The sequence below is a fragment of the Macrosteles quadrilineatus genome, unplaced genomic scaffold (genome assembly GCF_028750875.1).
Source record: "Macrosteles quadrilineatus isolate MER2022 unplaced genomic scaffold, UCM_ALF_1.0 Scaffold_3__2_contigs__length_128488019, whole genome shotgun sequence".
NCBI classification, from domain to species: Eukaryota; Metazoa; Arthropoda; class Insecta; order Hemiptera; family Cicadellidae; genus Macrosteles; species Macrosteles quadrilineatus.
In genome coordinates, this window is record NW_026542596.1 from 69,723,362 (window position 1) to 69,742,485 (window position 19,124).

At 33.2% G+C, this 19,124-nt stretch overlaps 1 protein-coding gene across 1 annotated transcript in view; it reads left to right on the forward strand.

Moving 5' to 3' along the window:
* LOC128989287 (RING finger protein 17-like) overlaps positions 1-19,124 on the forward strand; it is a 199,596-nt gene that overhangs the window by 168,599 nt on the left and 11,873 nt on the right. The window contains exons 26-34 of the mRNA XM_054411166.1: positions 7,088-7,126; positions 7,637-7,877; positions 8,187-8,341; positions 8,753-8,893; positions 10,835-10,951; positions 15,817-16,134; positions 17,055-17,186; positions 17,869-17,959; positions 18,811-18,946. Of these exons, the coding sequence (XP_054267141.1) occupies positions 7,088-7,126; positions 7,637-7,877; positions 8,187-8,341; positions 8,753-8,893; positions 10,835-10,951; positions 15,817-16,134; positions 17,055-17,186; positions 17,869-17,959; positions 18,811-18,946 (1,370 nt within the window). The remainder of the gene's footprint in view (positions 1-7,087; positions 7,127-7,636; positions 7,878-8,186; positions 8,342-8,752; positions 8,894-10,834; positions 10,952-15,816; positions 16,135-17,054; positions 17,187-17,868; positions 17,960-18,810; positions 18,947-19,124) is intronic.

Sequence of the window (19,124 nt, forward strand, 5' to 3'; positions counted from 1 at the left end):
TTACCATCTGTATTTTATAGAATAAAATGTTTGTTTATAAAGTTTGACTGGCCACACAATTTTGTACCTATTTTATTTTGTATAAAGTAACAGATACTTTGATGATTATATATATATATATCAATAAGTGCTGCGTGCTGTAATGAATGCTTTTAGCGAATTTCCCTATAGGGAAGTAGCTATTACCGTAGGTCTCATGGTAAGACCTAAGCCCGGGACCGATTTACTTTTTCATTTTGATGTCCCCAGAGGCCAAAAACACCATTCGTTCAAATTTTTATATATCTATATATAGATATATATATATATATGTGTGTCCATCCGCACGATAACTTGAGTAATTTTTGTCCGATTTTGATAAAATTTGGTTTGAAGGTGTAAGGCGGGATAAACTTGAATGAGTTCGCGAACCAGCATGATCGGACTATGGGAACGGGGGTTTATGGGGGGTTTTATGGGGTAAAAATAGGTTTTTCCCATTTTTGCCCCTAAAAAAACAAAATTTCACAGTTTCTTTTTAAACCATTTTGTAGAGCTTAAAAAAACAAATAATTTAGTATATTGAAGCGTTATTATGCGCCTAATTGTTACGGAGAAAATTCAAAAAAATTGTAATTTTAAAATTCCCATGTTATTCTTATGGAGAATAAGTCGACTGTTGCAGTTTGCTTGTTTATGAACATATTTTGATCGATTTTGGAAAATACTTTTATTTCTTACTAAACTATTATCATTTTATAAAAAAATCTTTTTTACCCTCCCTGTTGCAGCAAACCTAAGGTACTTGTTAAACTAATTCTATTTAAATAGGAAATAAATGTGCTATTTTTATGGAGGCATTTTAGTGTGAATCCAATCAGGTCAATGGAAATTCGCTTAGTCTGCAGGTTTGCTGCGGCGGGGGTATTTATTATCAAAATAAGTAATGAATTATACATTTTTGATAATACATGGGTAATTGAATACCATAATGTCATGTAGTTTCCTATTTTGTAACTTGCAAATAATAATAATTGATAGTTAATTCTGGAAAATAAATAGTGAACGCATTCATAAACCTGTTGTCAAAACAGCAACGCAGGTGTAAGGGTTTATTGTTTCAGAGGCTACGGTGTTTCAAGGACAAAGTGCTGGGCCTCCCGGCTCAGGGGGGGAGGGGTGGTGGTGAGATTGAGAGAGAAGAGGGGGAGGAAACTGGTTTTGGCTATTTATTGATTAGTTCACCGACCCTTCTAGACAACAAAACTGAGTGACAGTGACAGTGTTAAATCACCATGTTCTGTATTTAATTTCTTGTTTACTTTGTGTGTTATTCTATTAATTTAAGTGTTTTGTTCTATTTCCTCCTGGTCCCTTGCAAATTGTATTATCAATGCTAAATAATTGTGGTCAATTCAAATTATATTTTTGATTATTCAAATCTCCTACACAAAAAGACAAAAGTCAAACCAGGCAAGGAAAAAACCTGCTATTGTACTCCCCATACCCAGCCATTTGGGAAGTGGTGAAAGTCTAGTCTAAATATAGCTCAAAGGTCTCACCCTTCCCTTCCCCCCCTTCCAACCCCCTACTCAATGTTACTATTCCGCTCATTTCGAGGTCATTGCACAACGCCTGCCTCCCTTTTATTGTTTTGCCTTTATAGTGTTTCTATTCTGACTTTTATAAACATAAATTTATTGCTTACGTAACAGTTCAGTAGTGAAATTTTCAATTGTGAAACACTAGGCCTACTTTAAAACAAAATCACTACCGATCATGTAATTCTATTCTGTGTCAAGTCAGTATACCATTGCCAGTCAGTCGCCGGCGACTGCTTTGAGTTGACCTATTCTGTCGTGCCAGCTATAAAAATAGGTTAGGACAACTACCTCTTGCTTATTTCTATATTTGTATGACTGTAGAATCTACAGTAATACAAATTATACATCATTTTATGTAAACACAAGTTACATTTCAACAAATATTGATCTTACAATTAAAGAAACCAATTCAAACTAACACAACACTAGCTGGTTTGGATTTAAGTACAGTACCAAACTAGCGAGTTCAAAGATAAGCTCGAGTTTCAAGGCCGTACTCTACTCGAACTCAAAATCTCGAATACTCGCCCATTTAGTGTTAATAGTATAAATTAGGGATGGTCAAGTTTGAAATTTCGGGAAATTTTAAATCTCGTTACACAAGATGAGATTTCTTTTTGGCCGAGATTTTTATCAAGACGAGAATAAAAAATAAAAAAAAATAAAAACGCCTACAGAAAGTCAATGCAATACCCGCAATACAGGAGCGTGTTGTAGTTGCGTTTCCTTTGCGAAGGCGTTCTTATTGAATTAATTCTTTAAATGTAAATATTGCTTTAATTATTTTAATAATATTACTTTAATAACATTTGAGAAGTTTTGTTAAGTGTAAGCAGTGTGAGGAATGTTTTATTACTATAAAAAGTCAAAACAAGTACCAACTATTTTATAAAAATTAACATTGCTTTTATTTTATGATTTATTTTATTTTAGGATAAGTTTAACTCTATCCTAACTGATATCACTATGTTTCCTAATCGTAGGCATTTTTAATAACTTAGGCGTGATTAATAAAAAAATGTTATGTTTTTTAATAAAAGATTGTAAATATTGCCTATTATCATTATTTTTTTATTTAAACAGTCATCTAACAATGTTACAAAATCAGGTAAAAATTTTGAGCGTGCACTTCCCGTTGTGTATGAGAAGGGAAATCCCGTCTCGAAATTTTATGAGAAATAAAAAATCTCGTCTCGTCTCGAACTAAAAATCCAATCTCGTCCATCCCTAGTATAAATAAAATCGGATCCATTAAAACCGGATCCAGCCTAAGATCCGATTGTAGTAGTAAAGACTGATTATCAACTTTTTTGGTTCATGCTGATTTAAGAATGAACCAAAAGTATTGAAAGCCAACAAATATAAATGTGAAAACTAAGTAACAATACTACCTGTACATCATAAAATAAACTCTATTTTATTTAATACAGGTCAATAATAATAAACTTAACGATTGCTTTATTGATATAGGCTTATTCTAATTGTTAGTGAAGGGTGAATTTCCTTAGGCAAACCATAAAATTAGCAGTGTCCATTAATGAGGTTAGGTCAGCAACTATCCTCTTGTTCATAATTTTATTTAGTACTTTTTTTACTTTAACTTTTTTAAGGTAAAGGATACATTACAGAAACACATGTTGTATTTAATTTTTGAAGAAAATTATGCCGTGCTGCATCGAATCGAATCGCATCGATTCAAATCGAAATTCTTTGAATCGCATCGATGCATCGAATCGAAAAAAATATGCTGCATCGCACACCCCTATTCCTAAGGAAAGAAAAAGAAAAAGATTTAAAAGAAACAAACATAAGGAAACTTTCCTTATGTTTGTTTCTTTTAAATCTTTTTCTTTTTATAGATTTTCTAGTTTACATTTTGATACATGTATTAGTTTGGTTTCTACCAGGGGTGCCCAAAGGGGGGTACTGTGGCACACTTGCGCCACAGGAATTTTTGGGGGGACTTTTTGAGGGGATATTAGGGGGATATTTTTTTGCTAGCTGTCATAATGAATATATAATTTTTATAAGTAGACCGAAAAAGTGTTTCTAAGTAGCTCCCTATCAACACCAACAACATGACTCCATGGTCACGGCATTATCGTCGGTATGACTTTGCAGTCACGGCGTCGCCTTCTGCGTTCGCGGAACTATTGTGAACATCTCTCGCGACAGCGGCAAAATGGCCGACGACCGGATAAAATCCCGTCCCGAAAAATTCCCGGATCAAATTTAATCCTGTCCCGAAAATTGGGAATATTTTTTACAAAACCTCCACTTCTGGAGGTGTCGTCAGAATACGTTACAAAAATTTAACACAAAACACGAAACGATTACAGATAGGCCTATCAATTCACGCGTGTATATTGCCGTCGGCAGGACTGGAAGTAAAGTGAATCAGGTTGAGGTTATGACGTATAGACGTGGTCTCTGGATTGTCGTCTGCGTTTTCAACAGCTGATATTGGACTATTGTAGTGTCTGAGAAGAGTGTTAAAAATATAATGGGATTCATAATTAATTGATTGTTTTCACTCAAAAATTTTGCGCTGTCCCTAGTTTTATGTATTTATATATTTCAAACTCCTCAAAGTATTTAATAAATTTCCTTTCGCGCGGTACGGTAGAATTTTGAGACCATCATTTATATCCAGCATATGAATTGGTTATTATTGTCAAAAAATTTTAATGGAAAACTCAATTATGAATCCCATTATATTTTCAACACTCTCCTCCGTCACTACAACTAGTTCAATATCAGCTTTTGATAACACAGACGACAATCCAGAGGCCACGTCTTTCCGTCATAACCTGATTCAGTATACCATACTACCAGTCCTGCCCACGGCAATATACACACGTGAATTCATAGGCCTATCTGTTATCGTTTTGTGTTTTGTGTATAAACAGATTGTCTGACAAGATGCGTTTCTACCATTATTAGTCATAATACCCCCGCCGCAGCAAACCTGCCGTCTAAGCGAATTTCCATTTGGCCGAATTGATTTTCAATTGATCTATTTAAATAACATTAGGTTTAACGAGTACCTAGGTTTGCTGCTACAAGGAAACTAATAAAGTAGTGTGTTTTTAGTAAAATATTGATAGCTTACTATAAAATAAATAAATTTGCCAAGTTTGATCAAAATATATCCATAAACAAGCAAACTACAACATTGTACAATATTCTCTATAAGAATAACATGGGAATTTTAAATTTAAATTTTTTTTAGTTTTCTCCGTAACCAATAACCGTACAAAAACACTTTGATATACTGAATTGTTTGTTTTTTAAGCTCTTTAAGAAGGTTTAGAGAAAAATTTGGAAATTTTGTGTTTTGAGGGTAAAAAGTGAGAAAAACCAATTTTTACCCCATAAAACCCCCCATAAAACCCTGTTCCCATGGTCCGATCATGCTGGATCGCGAACTCATTCAAGTTTATCCCGCCTTACACCTTCAAACCAAATTTCATCAAAATCGGATAAAAATTACTCAAGTTATCGTGTTCACGGACACATATATATATATATAAATCTATATATATATATATACCTATATATATATACATATATACAAATTTGAACGAATGGTGTTTTTGGCCTCTGGGGACATTAAAATGAAAAAGTAAATCGGTCCCGGGCCTAAGTCTTACCATGAGACCTACGGTAATAGCTACTTCCCTATAGGGAAATTCGCTAAAAGGCAATCCTGGGGCTATCAAAATGAATTACTCCTTGAATTACTCCTGGGGGGGGGGGGAAATACTCCTTTGGCTTGGGGGGGGATTGTTCCTCTGGGTTTGGGAGGGATGGGCACCTCTGGTTTCTACTTCACAGCAGATTACAAATTCATAAACCTAAGAGATATTATATTAATTAACAGCATTACACTTAGGCTTTGCATCAAGCAAAGCATGGTTAAAACAATTTCTTTATTTCATCTGTACCATCCAGTTGCAACATGTTCACAAATAAAACCTGCATGTGTACAGTTAATTTTGTGTGATAATACAAAGCATTGCTTAGTTTAAAATAATCATGGAAATAGAATTAATTCAACAAATCTAAAACCCATATTATATGATGATTTCATTTTCTTATTTTTTTCTAGAATACGTATTTAATTAACTCCTAGAGTTGATGCAGTAGTTGTAGTTTGTTGGAGCATGTTTACTACTTTTATCTGAACTTAAACTATATGATTTGCTTACAGAAAAGTTTTTATAATCTATAACTACAGTTATAAAAATGTTTATTAAAGAAGGCAGAATCTGTGATCGCGCCAAAATCGGGAACATTTCTAATGGTCTTCTTTGATCCCAGCTACATCTTGAATATCTCAGACAATCGTCCAGACCATTAGCTCCCGTTCATGGAAACATTTATATAGTTTTCCGTGATCGCAGCAAAATCTTGAACATCTTCTGCCATTGCAATAATAAAAGCTCGGACCCATTCAGGTCCTATTTCCTATCAAATACCCAGAATTTTGGTAAAAATCCAACTATCCAAATTGATTTAGACAATTGAATTTCTTCTGTTATTGTTTTTCTTGCTAATCCTGCTTGTGATTGCCCAGGTTCTGACGTAATTTATTGTCACCATGTTCTGTTTGCTTGCTTGCATTTGATCAATATTGTAGAAGATTGATTACGATTATCCAAGGTAATTGGGGGAGACCACAGATAACTAAAAACCTCGGTTATTTTAATATGGTATGAAACTATGTAACAGGCTCAAATAAAACACCTTGATACCAATAAATAGACATCAATGTCTTATTTGGATTTCTACATAAACAAAATACAATAATGAACAATCATAAGTAATTAAGCTTCAGTTACAAAAGTGGTTTGGTTTAAAATCACACTTTTCTCAAACTTAATGAAAAATTTGCTTATTTAATGCCTGCAATAAATGCTGGTTCAGAACAGAGACATGTCGATAATAATCATCATCATCTAGCAATGATGTTACCGTAGTTAAAAACAAATCATATTGATGTAGGGATGTAAAATACCCAGGTATTTACCCGGGTCAATGCTTATTTTTATAAATACGTATTAAAATTAATTAATAATATTTATCTTTTAACCTCTTGATAACCATTCTGTACAACATGTCGTTGTTGCATTCTGCAGTTGTTACTAAATTATTTCTGTTCATTTTATGAATGCAAGTAAGGTGATAGGGCAAGTATCAATACACAATGTTCTTAAATTTATGTGGATTTAATATCATATAGGATAAAAAAAAAACAATTATAACAACATTTAAATTAAATAACAACATTAAATTGGAACATTTAGTTTTGTTCAAAGAAAGGCTCCAAGCCATGATTATTTTGGAGAATGAAGGGATAGCAGTACCTTACCATTGAAAATAGTGTTCAACAAATTAAAGTGAACAACAAATTAAAAATCTCAGTATATTGATTAGTGTATAATTTCTTGCATATTTCTACATATACAAGTCAAGTCATGAGTGTAATATTATTTGCGTAGGTGGCAGCAGAAGCACCATACGTTTCAGAAGTTGAGAATGTAAGTTTTATTTTTAATGTTTTACTTGAATGTTTTATTAATTTTAGTTTCTAGAGTTTGTTTTCAAATTGATTGGAAAAAAAAGACATAGGCCTATTTGATTCAATTTAATTCAAAACATCTTGATTCATTAGGGTACATAGTATACAGGGTGTACCGTAACTCTCTATAAACACATGTATATAGAGTTATTGCTTAGGTCAAGACAAGACAAACACATTTCACCATAGGAATATGGGTCTGTGGTGCTTAGTTTACCTTCTGTTTTTTACAAACAAACTTATAATTCCTAAACGGTTTGAGATACAGCGTTAAGATTTCGCCAAAATGTTTTTCTTATTAAGACCTAATTTTTGTTTAAAATTATACTGAAAAAGTATCAACCGTTTCAAAATGGCAGCCATTTAAAATATTTTATCCCAAACCACCGTGGCCGGGGGTATTTCATATTTTGTGATGGGCGTTTAACACAACTCCGTAAACACTTAAATAAGATGTTTATATTTTCAGGTTAATGTTAAACCAAAGGAGATCTTTAAGCCACCTAGAGATTCTGTGAGGAGTACAAGGGCAAACCGTGGCCGTTGTTTGTCTCAAAGGGCCGCATACATTCCCGCCACAATTGGTCTTGGAGAAATAGCGTCCATAACCAAATGGACACCAGCGGTGCCTTTTAAGAAGCTCAGCTTTGTAGCCAAACCGACATACGTTGACTATGAATGTAATATCTATATACAGGACAGCGATTCAGGTAAGTCAACTCAAGTTGGCGTGTATTATTGTTGTTGTTTATACTTGAGGGAATCCTTTTAAAAAGCAAGACTAAAACATTCATTACATTTATGGTTAATAGACATGACACTTGATACTTACTTGATACTTGGTTACTTCAAATTGGTTGACCCAAATTAGACCATTTTAAGCATGTTGGCAAAATTTTATGGGCCTTTACTTATAAAAGGATTTATAAGTAATCAATTACTTTTGTCTGGCTGTGCCTAAAGTTTTATGTATCACAGCCCACCAGAATTATTTATTAGTGTTTAATATGTATTTTCAGCAGTGGGATCTACTTTGGAGTTGCTGGAGAAGGCTTTTATTAGCCTTTATGACAAATCTGAAAAACGTCCTTATGATGAAGAGTATGCAGAAGGTCAGATCTGTATCGCTTATTATGAAGTAAGCAAAAAGTGGTACAGAGCGCAAGTAATAAAGGTGATTAACATTTCTTAAACAATTATTACAAATACAGTGACTTATAATATTTTCACTAGATTTTATGTGTTTTTTTTTGTCTAGATTATTACTTAAAATGTTAAACTATGTTAGCACTGGCAGGACAAGTTGTAGTTACTGGTGAACTGTTGTAAAAGTTGTCATTCACCATTATTAGAGTTTTGTTGAACAACAGTGCAAGCACACGTTATATTCAACTGCTGGAGGTACGTAATTATATTGTTTTTACTAAAAACACTTGGAACAGTCTTTACTCAGGCAGCAACTTCTTCCTTTTTCAGAACTGGTCACCATATAACATGACTTTTGGACGACAAAAAGTGTTAAATCAATGTTATTTTAACTGTGACTCCATAGATGGTGTGACTGATTTGAATTCATTGTTTAAAGGCAGGGAAGGAAGATGCCGAAGTGCTCTTTGTGGACTATGGGAATACAGAGACCTTGAACTATGACCAACTAAGAAAACAAGTGACCATGGGCCATATTCCCATACAATGCCATCGATGTAAAGTCGAAGGAATTTATCCGGTAAGTCATATTTCAAACTGGTGTATTCTTTCTGTTTTTGGTACTCAGTCTATTTTTGTTGTTTGAATCTCCAATGGACAGATGTATCTTCTCTCGATTTAGTTTAAGGTTTTTATCACCCTGTTGTCAGGCAAAAAGATTTACTACCATCATGAGTAGCATAATGTTTTGCCACATTGTAATAACTCTTCAAAAGCTTTTTCACCATGACACAGGAGGCTATGTAGCTGGTTTTGTACTCCATGTAAACCAGAAAGTAAGTATTAAAGTTTGGAAATGTTTTTTATTGCATAAAATGGCCAGTGAAATCAGGTAGAGTCCGGTATATTTACTAATCAGCCTTACAGGACACTTTTTTGAAAAGGCTTAGTATGAGTTCCTTTAGTAGTCTGATTAAACCTGGCCAGTAATTACTATTTAAACAGCTTTGGCCCCTGATACATGAAGGGTTGAGTGGATGAAGGGGGCAAGTAACAATTTTGTACAAATTGAGTTAGATGCATGGATGAAGGGTGTAAGTGATGCTCAATTTAGTACACTGACTCCCATAGTCCTAAGTATAATAACAGCTGAGTTATTTTTTTAACTTAGGGGTTAAGTACAGGAAATGCACCCAAATGGAGTGTATGAAGGTGGTTACTTGCCCCCTTCATCCACTTTAAGTTTCACTTACACCCTTCATCTATACTCTCAGTGTGCTTCACTTTGCCCCCTTCATCCACGTAAAGTTTCACTTACCCCCTTATTGTTAGGTAATAATAGCGTACGTACTGCAGCTAACGTCATATCCAAATCAGCTGACAATGAAAATTACCTTGAACATTCCTATTTGCATTTTAGTGTGTTTTAAAAATGTATCGGACCTACCTTAGTACGAGTTGTTAGCTATTCTTTATAGGTAACTGTGTTATAGGTGTTTTTCTTATCCTGTTTAATTGATGCTGGTAGTTAACCGTAAAAGTATCGTATGCGACTCAATCAAAAGACACATTTGTTTATCAGTGTAAGAAATAGTCACTCTAATGAACTGGTAAATTATTTAAAATATTTTTATCTTACAAACATTAGATATTTTTTCAAATGTACGACTATCTTAAAAACTACAACACAATTCATCAAAGTAGCTTTTTTTCTTCAGTGCTGGTGTAACCGAAAAAAATAAAAATCAATAAAGAATAAAAAGTAAAACAGATTGCTGGTGAAGGTGAAAGATTGAGATGAACCGTCAATCAATAATTTGAAGCTTTCTGACTGAAGTGACGCATTTACCAGCCAATAAGTCCAGGGCATTGTTGTACACTATTTTAAAAAGGAAGAATAGCTCTCAGCGATGTTTGCACTCTTGCTGAGTACGACACGGTCACTGTGAGCGTAGCCATAGCAAGAGTCTATCATCAGGTGAAACAAAATCATCTATCAGGTCATCTATCCAATACCGCTAGGTCTTTCGTTGATATTGAGAACACAAACACACGATAAAAACACGAAATACAAATAAAATACTGTAAAAAACTGGCCAGGAGTCTCCCATTATTAACACTGGCCAGTTGTTTACATAATTATTTTAATTTTTTCATGTTTGTGTTATGTGTTCTCAATATCAACGACTGATCTAGCAATATTGGATGGATGACCTGATTGAAGTTTTTGTTTCACCTGATAATAGACACATACTGTTGTCCGAAATTATAGTAGTGTACTACTGGTAAAAAGATCCCTTGACGAAGCCAGGTAACATAAATCATTTTAATAAAAATATGTTTGGTTGAAAAACAAACCCCACAATAGGCTGGTTTATACCAATCATATAATAGAATAAATGTGTATATATTATTGTATTTTGCCAACTAAATATGTATTACTTGTTGGAATAATTAAGTGAATTTTCAATTATAGCTTAAAACTTGGTTCTGGAATTAAAAATTTAATTGATTTTTTAAGGTATCTCCTGACCACAAATGGCCAGTAAGGGTTTTGGATTTTATTCACGGTTCCATCGTTGAACAACACTGCGAAGTGAATCTGCAAGAACCGACAGATGATTGTGAAGATTACATTGTAAGTAATGGACCTATTTTTCCATAGGATGACAACCGAATTATTCCTTTGCATTGACATTATTAGTGAAGAATTATTTTACTATGTACTACTGTATTAGTACTGTCAGTTAGTAGTTTTAAACCCTTTTAGTGCCACAATTACTATTTTGTTTGTGATGCCTCAGTACTCATAGTAATTTTCTAAAAATTCAAAAATTGCCAATAGTCTTTTACTGTTTTTGGAGAGTTTTGAAATGAACCATAAAAGATTTAAAGAAGTCTTAAATTTGGTCTTAAACTGACAGCTGGTAGGGCAAGTTTACATAAAAGCCAGCCAGGGGTGAGATTGTTTGAATGAATGAATATGACACTCCCTCATAGCTCCTTCAAAAAGTTGAGCTGCTGATCTTTGTAAGCACTAGCTTTGTAGGTACATCTCAGAACTGCTTCCCTCTGATTACCAAATCATAATACATCATAAAGAACAAGACACAATCATTTACAATAAAATCTTGAGTCACTGTTTAATCTTTTGTCTTTCATCTGGTTACTGCTTAATGTCAGCCTAAATTTCATGCTGCTACTTAAAAAGTTAAAACATTGATTTTACTCTGCAAGTCTCATGTAGGGCCTACAATGCTTGGCCAATTTGTATTTCTGCACTTAGTACAGGTAAAATAATACAAAAACACTCAATATAAACAACAAAATTTGTACATTCATGAAATTTCACCTGTGTGTTACTAATAATATGAGAAGTGAAGATCCGATGAGTCCCCAAAATTTTGGGCGTCCTAAGGCCCTTTTTGGGGCCCTTTTTGTTCCGAAGGGCCCTTGTTCCTGAATAATTTTGTTTTTACGTTTAAGGTCGAGTGAGGTGTGGTTTTCGATGGTTTTAGTTATTTTAAATCAATTGGGGCTAGTTTTAAGTGTATTAAACCACTCCATACAGGGTGTTTCGAAATATTATTACTTTTTACGATATTTAAACTTATTCATAAAGTGATAAAATTAGTTACCTCCATGCTCTATATAAAAGGGGATTATTGAAAATAACTGTAATTCTTTACTATATAAGAGGGAAGGATCACAAGGAGTAAGAGAAAATATTAAATACCCCCATCACAGCAAACCTGCAGACTAAGCGAATTTTCATTTGCCCGATTTTCAATTAAATCTAAAATAGCATTGAGTTTAATGAATACTTAGGTTTGCTGCTACAAGGAGGCTAATAAAGTGTGTTTATAGTAAAATATTAATAGCCTAGTACAAAACACATAAATTTGACAAGTTGTATTAAGATATATCAATAAACAAACAAACAAAATCATTTTACACTATTCTCCTTAAGAATAACATGGAATTTTAAATTTACAATTTTTGAATTTTATTCATAACTAATACACTTAAAAACCCGTTAATATACTAAATTATTTGTATTCTTTAAGCTCTTTAAAACGCTCTAGAGATAAATTGGGAAACTTTGTCTTTTGAGGGTCAAAGATTACAAATTTTTACCACCTAAAACTTGTTCCATGGACTGATTATGCCGGTTTTGTTAAAACTGAACCAAAATTACTCGAGTTATCATGTTTACGGACACGTATAGCCTATAACATGGATATATTATATTATATATATGTATATAAACACATATATAATATTTTGAGTGGATGGTGCTTTAGGCTTCTGGGGGCATCGAAATGAAAACGTAAATCGGTTTCGGGTCTATTTTTTACCATAAGACCTTCGGTAATAGCTTATCTCCTATATGGGATGTTTGCTAAAAGGGGATGCATTAAGTTTTACACTATAACATAATTACATAGGTTACTAAGCAAAAATTTCAACTTTTAAGGTGGTGTGAATAATCTTTCAACGTGTTTTTTATGCAAATCTATTATTAAGACCAATTTCAAATTGATATGTATTTTTCTTAGGACAATTGTATTTGTATAAAACCTTACATTACATATTAAAATGAAGTACTTAAACTAAAGCTATTTTTCTACAATTTCCGTAGTATCTCTCTTTACAATTTCATCATCACAATAATTATTCTCAGACGATTCATTAACAATTTTATTATTCTTAGCAACTTGTCCATCTTTACTGATTTTGTCCAAGTTGGTGTTCAAGCAGGATTCCCCTTTACAAACCACCTTGCATATTGCAGAACAGGCAACACCAATCTTAAAGCACGAACAATGTGGTGCAAAAACACCTTTCATACATACTGACGTTTTCAACTTGTATCTTAAGTTCCTCAAACTTATTTTCAATCAATACAAGTACGGTTATATTTCGTGGTTATGACGACCAGGACAGCACTAAGACATCAGAGCAGCATTGTCGGTACAAGCATTTTTGTCCTGAACAGTGGGAACGAGGTTTATGGGGTAAAAATTGGGTTTTCTTATTTACTTTACCCTCAAAACACAAAGTTTCCCAATTTTTCTCTAGAACATTTTAAATAGCTTAAAAACAAATAATTTAGTATATTAACGTGTTTTTGTATGGTTATTAGTTACGAATATAAATACTAAAATTGTAAATTTAAAATTCCCATGTTATTCTTATGTAGAATAGTGTAAAATGATTTTGTTTGTTTGTTAATAGATATATTTTGTTCAAACTTGTCAAATTTATTTGTTTTATACTAGGCTATTAATATTTTACTATAAACACACTTTATTAGCCTCCTTGTAGCAGCAAACCTAGGTAATCGTTAAACGCAATGCTATTTTAGATTTAATTGAAAATCAAGTAAGTAAAACGGAAATTTGCTAGGTCTGCAGGTTTGCTATGACGGGGGTATTGAATATTTTCTCTTACTCCTTGTGATCCTTTCCCCTTACGTAGTAAAGAATTAGAATTATTTTCAATAATCCCCTTTTATATAGAGAATGGAGGTAACTAATTTTATCACTTTATGAATAAATGTTTAAATATCGTAAAAAGTAATAATATTTCGAAACACCCTGTATGATGTGGTTTAATACACTTAAAACTACTCCCAATCGATTTAAAATAACTAAAACCATCGAAAACCACACCTCACTCGACCTTAAACGTAAAAACAAAATTATTCAGGAACAAGGGCCCTTCGGAACAAAAAGGGCCCCAAAAAGGGCCTTAGGACGCCCAAAATTTTGGGGACTCATCGGATCTTCATTTCTAATATTATTAGTAACTCACAGGTGAAATTTGATGAATGTACAAATTTTGTTGTTTATAAAACCCTATTTTACCTGTACTAACTATTTGCTAGAAAACAGCAGTTGCTTCAAGGTAGAATCTGGACAAGGCCAAGCTTAAACATTACAAAGATAAATATAGAATCCATTCAATATTGATACTGAAATTTAACAAGATATTTATTACCAGATTATGTTTTTAGGAAAAAGCATTTAGCTTGGAGGATTAAATAAATATATAGGATGGAGAGGACACAGCTAACTCACCTGATGAAAGGTTGCAGACGAGTCAAACAACACATAAAACACACACATAATAATACTTGATATTTCGCCTCTATCAGAGGCTTCTTCAGAAGAAGGCCTAGATGGTAGTTACAAGAACAACAGTTTAAAATAGGATGACACAGTTTGAATTCAAAATGTCTGACAGGTTGTCCAACTGACACTACACAAAGCACTAAATACAGGCACATTGCAATATTGTATTTACATATAATATGTATATTGAAAAGCAAATTAGTTTTGTCCATGAAAATAAATACTTAAGAGTTAGCTGTGAGGGTGAGGATATAAGGGTATTATCTAATATTGAGGTTAGGGTTCTGGAGTTGGTCACAAACTGGTGAGCTAATTCCCATCTTCTGAGCATTGAACTATTGCATTGGTTCTTTGGCAATGATTTTAGAGCTTTTATGGTGAAACAGTCATCAAATAGAAGTTGGTGGGATAAGGCATGTTGTGCAACTGGTTTTTCTTTGCCAGTTTTAACATCATGTCGATGGCCAATCATGCGTTTTCGGAGAGTCTCGGTTTTTAGGCCTATGTACTGGGCTGGACAATGTGAACATTGAAGCTGGTAGATAAGGTTTTCTGAGCTGCAGGTATGATGGCCTTGGATTCTGTAATTTTTATTATGGTATGTGCTGGTAAAAGTTTCTGTAGGATGGTGTATCTGGCAAGATTTACATCGGTTTTCATTGCATGGGTATGAGCCCGGTCTTGGTTTCTCAGATGGTATTTTTGATGGATTTGGGAGTTTTGGGTGGACTAACATATTCCTCAAATTTGGGGGTTGCCTATAGATTATGGAAGGGGCTCTTGAAAGGAGGTTTTTGGTTTGGCTTGAGGACTCTAGGATTTTGAAACCAGTTTTGAGGAGGTTTTTTAGTTGTTGCAGGCCAGGGTGGTAAGTGGTTATCAAATTTACTTGAAGATGGTTGGTATTTTTCTTTGTAGTTGGACGTGGATTCTGAGCTGCTTGGATCTGAGATTTTACGAGAGTACCAGGATAGTCTCAGTTTTTGAAGGTTTTTTGAAGTTGGGTTTGGACTTTTTGTGTACGGACTTTCGGTTCTGAAATTAGGCGATTTCCCCTTAGGGCAAGACTGTAAGGAAGTGATCTCTTGGTATTATTCGGATGACAACTAGCTGAACTGTAATCCTAGTTACAGTTCAATTACCTCTATGAGAACCTCCGCCTACTGTAATCAGGGATCGTAAATTAAACATAAACTTGATTATTTTTTGTAAAAAATGCTTACAAAATCTATTTAGCATAAATTGAATGTAGTTTTATATTTGTCAAATTTTGTTTCATGTCTAATCAATCTATAGATATTTGTTGTGCTTGAGAAGAACTGTTTTGAATCGATTATAATTTGAACTGACTTATCTCTACTTACAGTTGATTGACCTAAAACTACCGTGTGGCCAAGACCTATGGGAAACACTCCTCAGTATGCACTATGCAACTTACTTTATTGATGCTGAAAAACTAGAAGACGATGAGGAGATCATCCAAGACCTGGAGATTCAGCGAGCACACACAAACAATAGTGATTCTAAAGTTTTGGCTGAGGAAATCATGAACGTCTGTTCGTCACTGAATAATATAGCCATTAAAACAGACAATCCACTCCTAAGTCAGGATCATATTAGTTTGCTGAGGGGACCAGAGGAAACTCCCAGCAGCTGGTACGAAGTTGTGGAGAGAGAAACTAATGTAAGTGTTTGAGCTTTACCAAGTAAGTGTTTCAGTACTAGTGCCAAACTCAAAGCAAGTAGCCTACTTGATACTACCTAAAAATAAAGGCCTAACCCAGTACTCTCTTATAAAATGTGTTTAAATCTGCTGGTGTCTACAACAGAATCTAGGAATGCTGATGTCGCGGGCTGGTAGGAGAGAGACCTAATGTCACTACTCTGTTGCTATCAGCTGATATAAAAGTGATCGCAAAATCAGCAGGCTCCTAGACATTAGCAGTTAAAAACAACGTTTTTATTGGCTCATGAAACTTCTGGGTCTTTATTTTGTGGTATTTATTTAAAAAATGTCTCTTAGTACGTTTAGGTATTTGGAGTCTATCCTACCTCAGCTTCAGGTGTGGCAGTACCTAGAAAATCACTATTGGAGTATTTTATCCATAGCTAGAAAACAAAGAGAATAAAACATGAATAAAATGTGTAATAGTCAATATAGGGATACAAATATAATTAATAAACAATCACAAATGCTACCATTGTCTGGTGTTGTTTTGTATATTTACCTTGTGGCAGCAAATTTGATAAAAACTATTTTTTTCATTCATTGTTTTTTACTGCTTCATAGTGGTCAATCACATATTTGCTCAGCCAAGCTTGTTTATGTTGTTTTTTTTAGTTATAGGACCTAGTGACAAATTGTTTTTTAATAACTGTCACAAAATACTTGTATACTAGCTTCTTAATCGTCAAATGATACTCAACAACCAAAAAGTTTTATAAATTAAGATAAAAAGTTCAGATAAGTTTTTAGCAGTAAAGACTTGCTTATTATCATTGATTATTAAGCATTTCTGTGTAACTTATAATTTGCTTTGTAAGTAAACAGAATCTAGATTGTGAATATGTAATTATTTCTATATTTCTATTTCTATATTCTAGGAGGAAAGGCATATTCTTAGATACAAAGACTTGATCCTGCCAGACAGTATAGTAGAGGTTAATGTTCAAGTGCTTTGTGTTGTCGCTGCAAACTCCGTCAAAATAATGATTACAGAATGTGACGACCCTGAGGTGAGAGTCAGTCATTTATTTATAGTGATAAGATGCAATTTAAAATCTTTAAATGACTTTTGATGAAAGTAAAAATAGAAATTTGTTCAAATAGTGAGGAAATTGGCACATTTTTACACAAGAAGCTTGCCGAGTATATAATTTTTTATCGAGTAAAAAAACACTTTCTTCATTGCATATTTTATTTTATCTACAGTTTTTGAAATTTTGCAACTAAAAAATTATTGTACTCAACAAACATACAACATTGAGGTTAGGAATGTAATTTCTAACATCAAATTCGACAAATGAAAAATACTATCCATTTATAAAGGTACATTAATGATTTTCCAAAATTAATCATTGCTTCGTTTTTAACATAAAACTTATTAATAACATTTTTCATTTAAGAATTTAATTTAATCTACATACAGCCCATGTTTTGTTTGTAATTAAATTAAAATAACCGAAAATAAGCTTAAAATTATTATTTTTTTATGTCATCTGGAGGAAAGGTAAAATGTTGAGTAAAATGTTGAGAAATCATCTGTTTTGCTATTTAATTCTAGTGAGCAAAATGATACTTTGTGTGTTAAGGTTGACAAACATTATTGTTACCTGGTTATTACATACTCAGTAGCCTACAGTTCTGTAGCCTGTTCATGTTGTGACTGATACTCTATAAAGCAACATTTCTCTCCAGGTTATGGAATACATAACAAGATTCCAAAAAATGGAAGAACAAATTCAAGAGGAGGTTGACTTGTTGCCAATGGTGGCAGATCCAGTGAAGGGTAAGCTTATCTGACGTGAATGTTTAGCCCTAGTTAAATCTGCTACACCTCTATCATGTAGATATTGACTTAATTCTTTAATTTCACCCATCTGAATTTTTCAAATCAATAGAGCAATGTGTCTGTTGTCGGTCAGAGGTTAAATAGCCCAGAATCACCTCTTTCATGCCTACCATGTATTTTCACTGCTTACATAATTTTGTTTTCCCAATTGTAGGTCACATAATATTAGCAACTAAGCTATTTCACTTTTTTTACCATTGATTATGTCAGCAAAGGCAGATTTTAGTCTTTTTATGCTGGTTACATGGACCATTAATTTCAAATTTTAACTGCAACAAAATGTATAAAGTTTCATGTGTTAATTTTTTCCTTCAACATTAAAACCACAATTAACACAATTAAATTAATTAATTAATCAAACAAATTAATTAATTAAAACAATTTAATTAATTAATTAATAATTAAATTATCACAATAAATTTGTTTTTAGTTTTGTTACATTTTATATGTTATTTTATACTCATTTTATATGTATCTTGGTAACAATTAGAGTTACATACAGAAATCTTGTATGGATAAACCATTCATTTCTTCATTCATCCAACTCACAGTGTAAGCAATAGTCCACCGATTCATGTTTTCAAGATTTGTTTGAATAACTATTTAAAAGATTAAGTTAAAACAGTCACCAGGATGTGAATGCCCTCAGTACTAAACCAGTCCTAATTATGTGCAACTTATTTGTTCATTATTTGTAATTTTCTTTGCTTTCATCCCTTCCTACGTTCTACCCAGAACAGTTTAGTTATAGTGGTGTGCTAACTAATAATGATCTCTTCATTCCCCAGATATGGCGTGTCTCGGTTGTTTCACCAATGATGATGTTTGGTACAGAGCCATTATAAAGGAAGTGACACCTGACAACGAGTTTGTGAATGTTTACTACGTTGACTATGGCAATTCTGAATCAATTCCTACATCAAGGTAAGTAAACTTTAAGTTATATTAAGATTGGAAATTACATAAAATCAGATTGTTGGGAATGGTGCGCTGTAAAAGACTATAACTTAGTAGCTGTTAGAGGATTTCCCATATATGCCCCTAAAACACCATAGAGCCAAAAACACCATCTGTTCAAATTCATATTTGTGTGTGTGTGTGT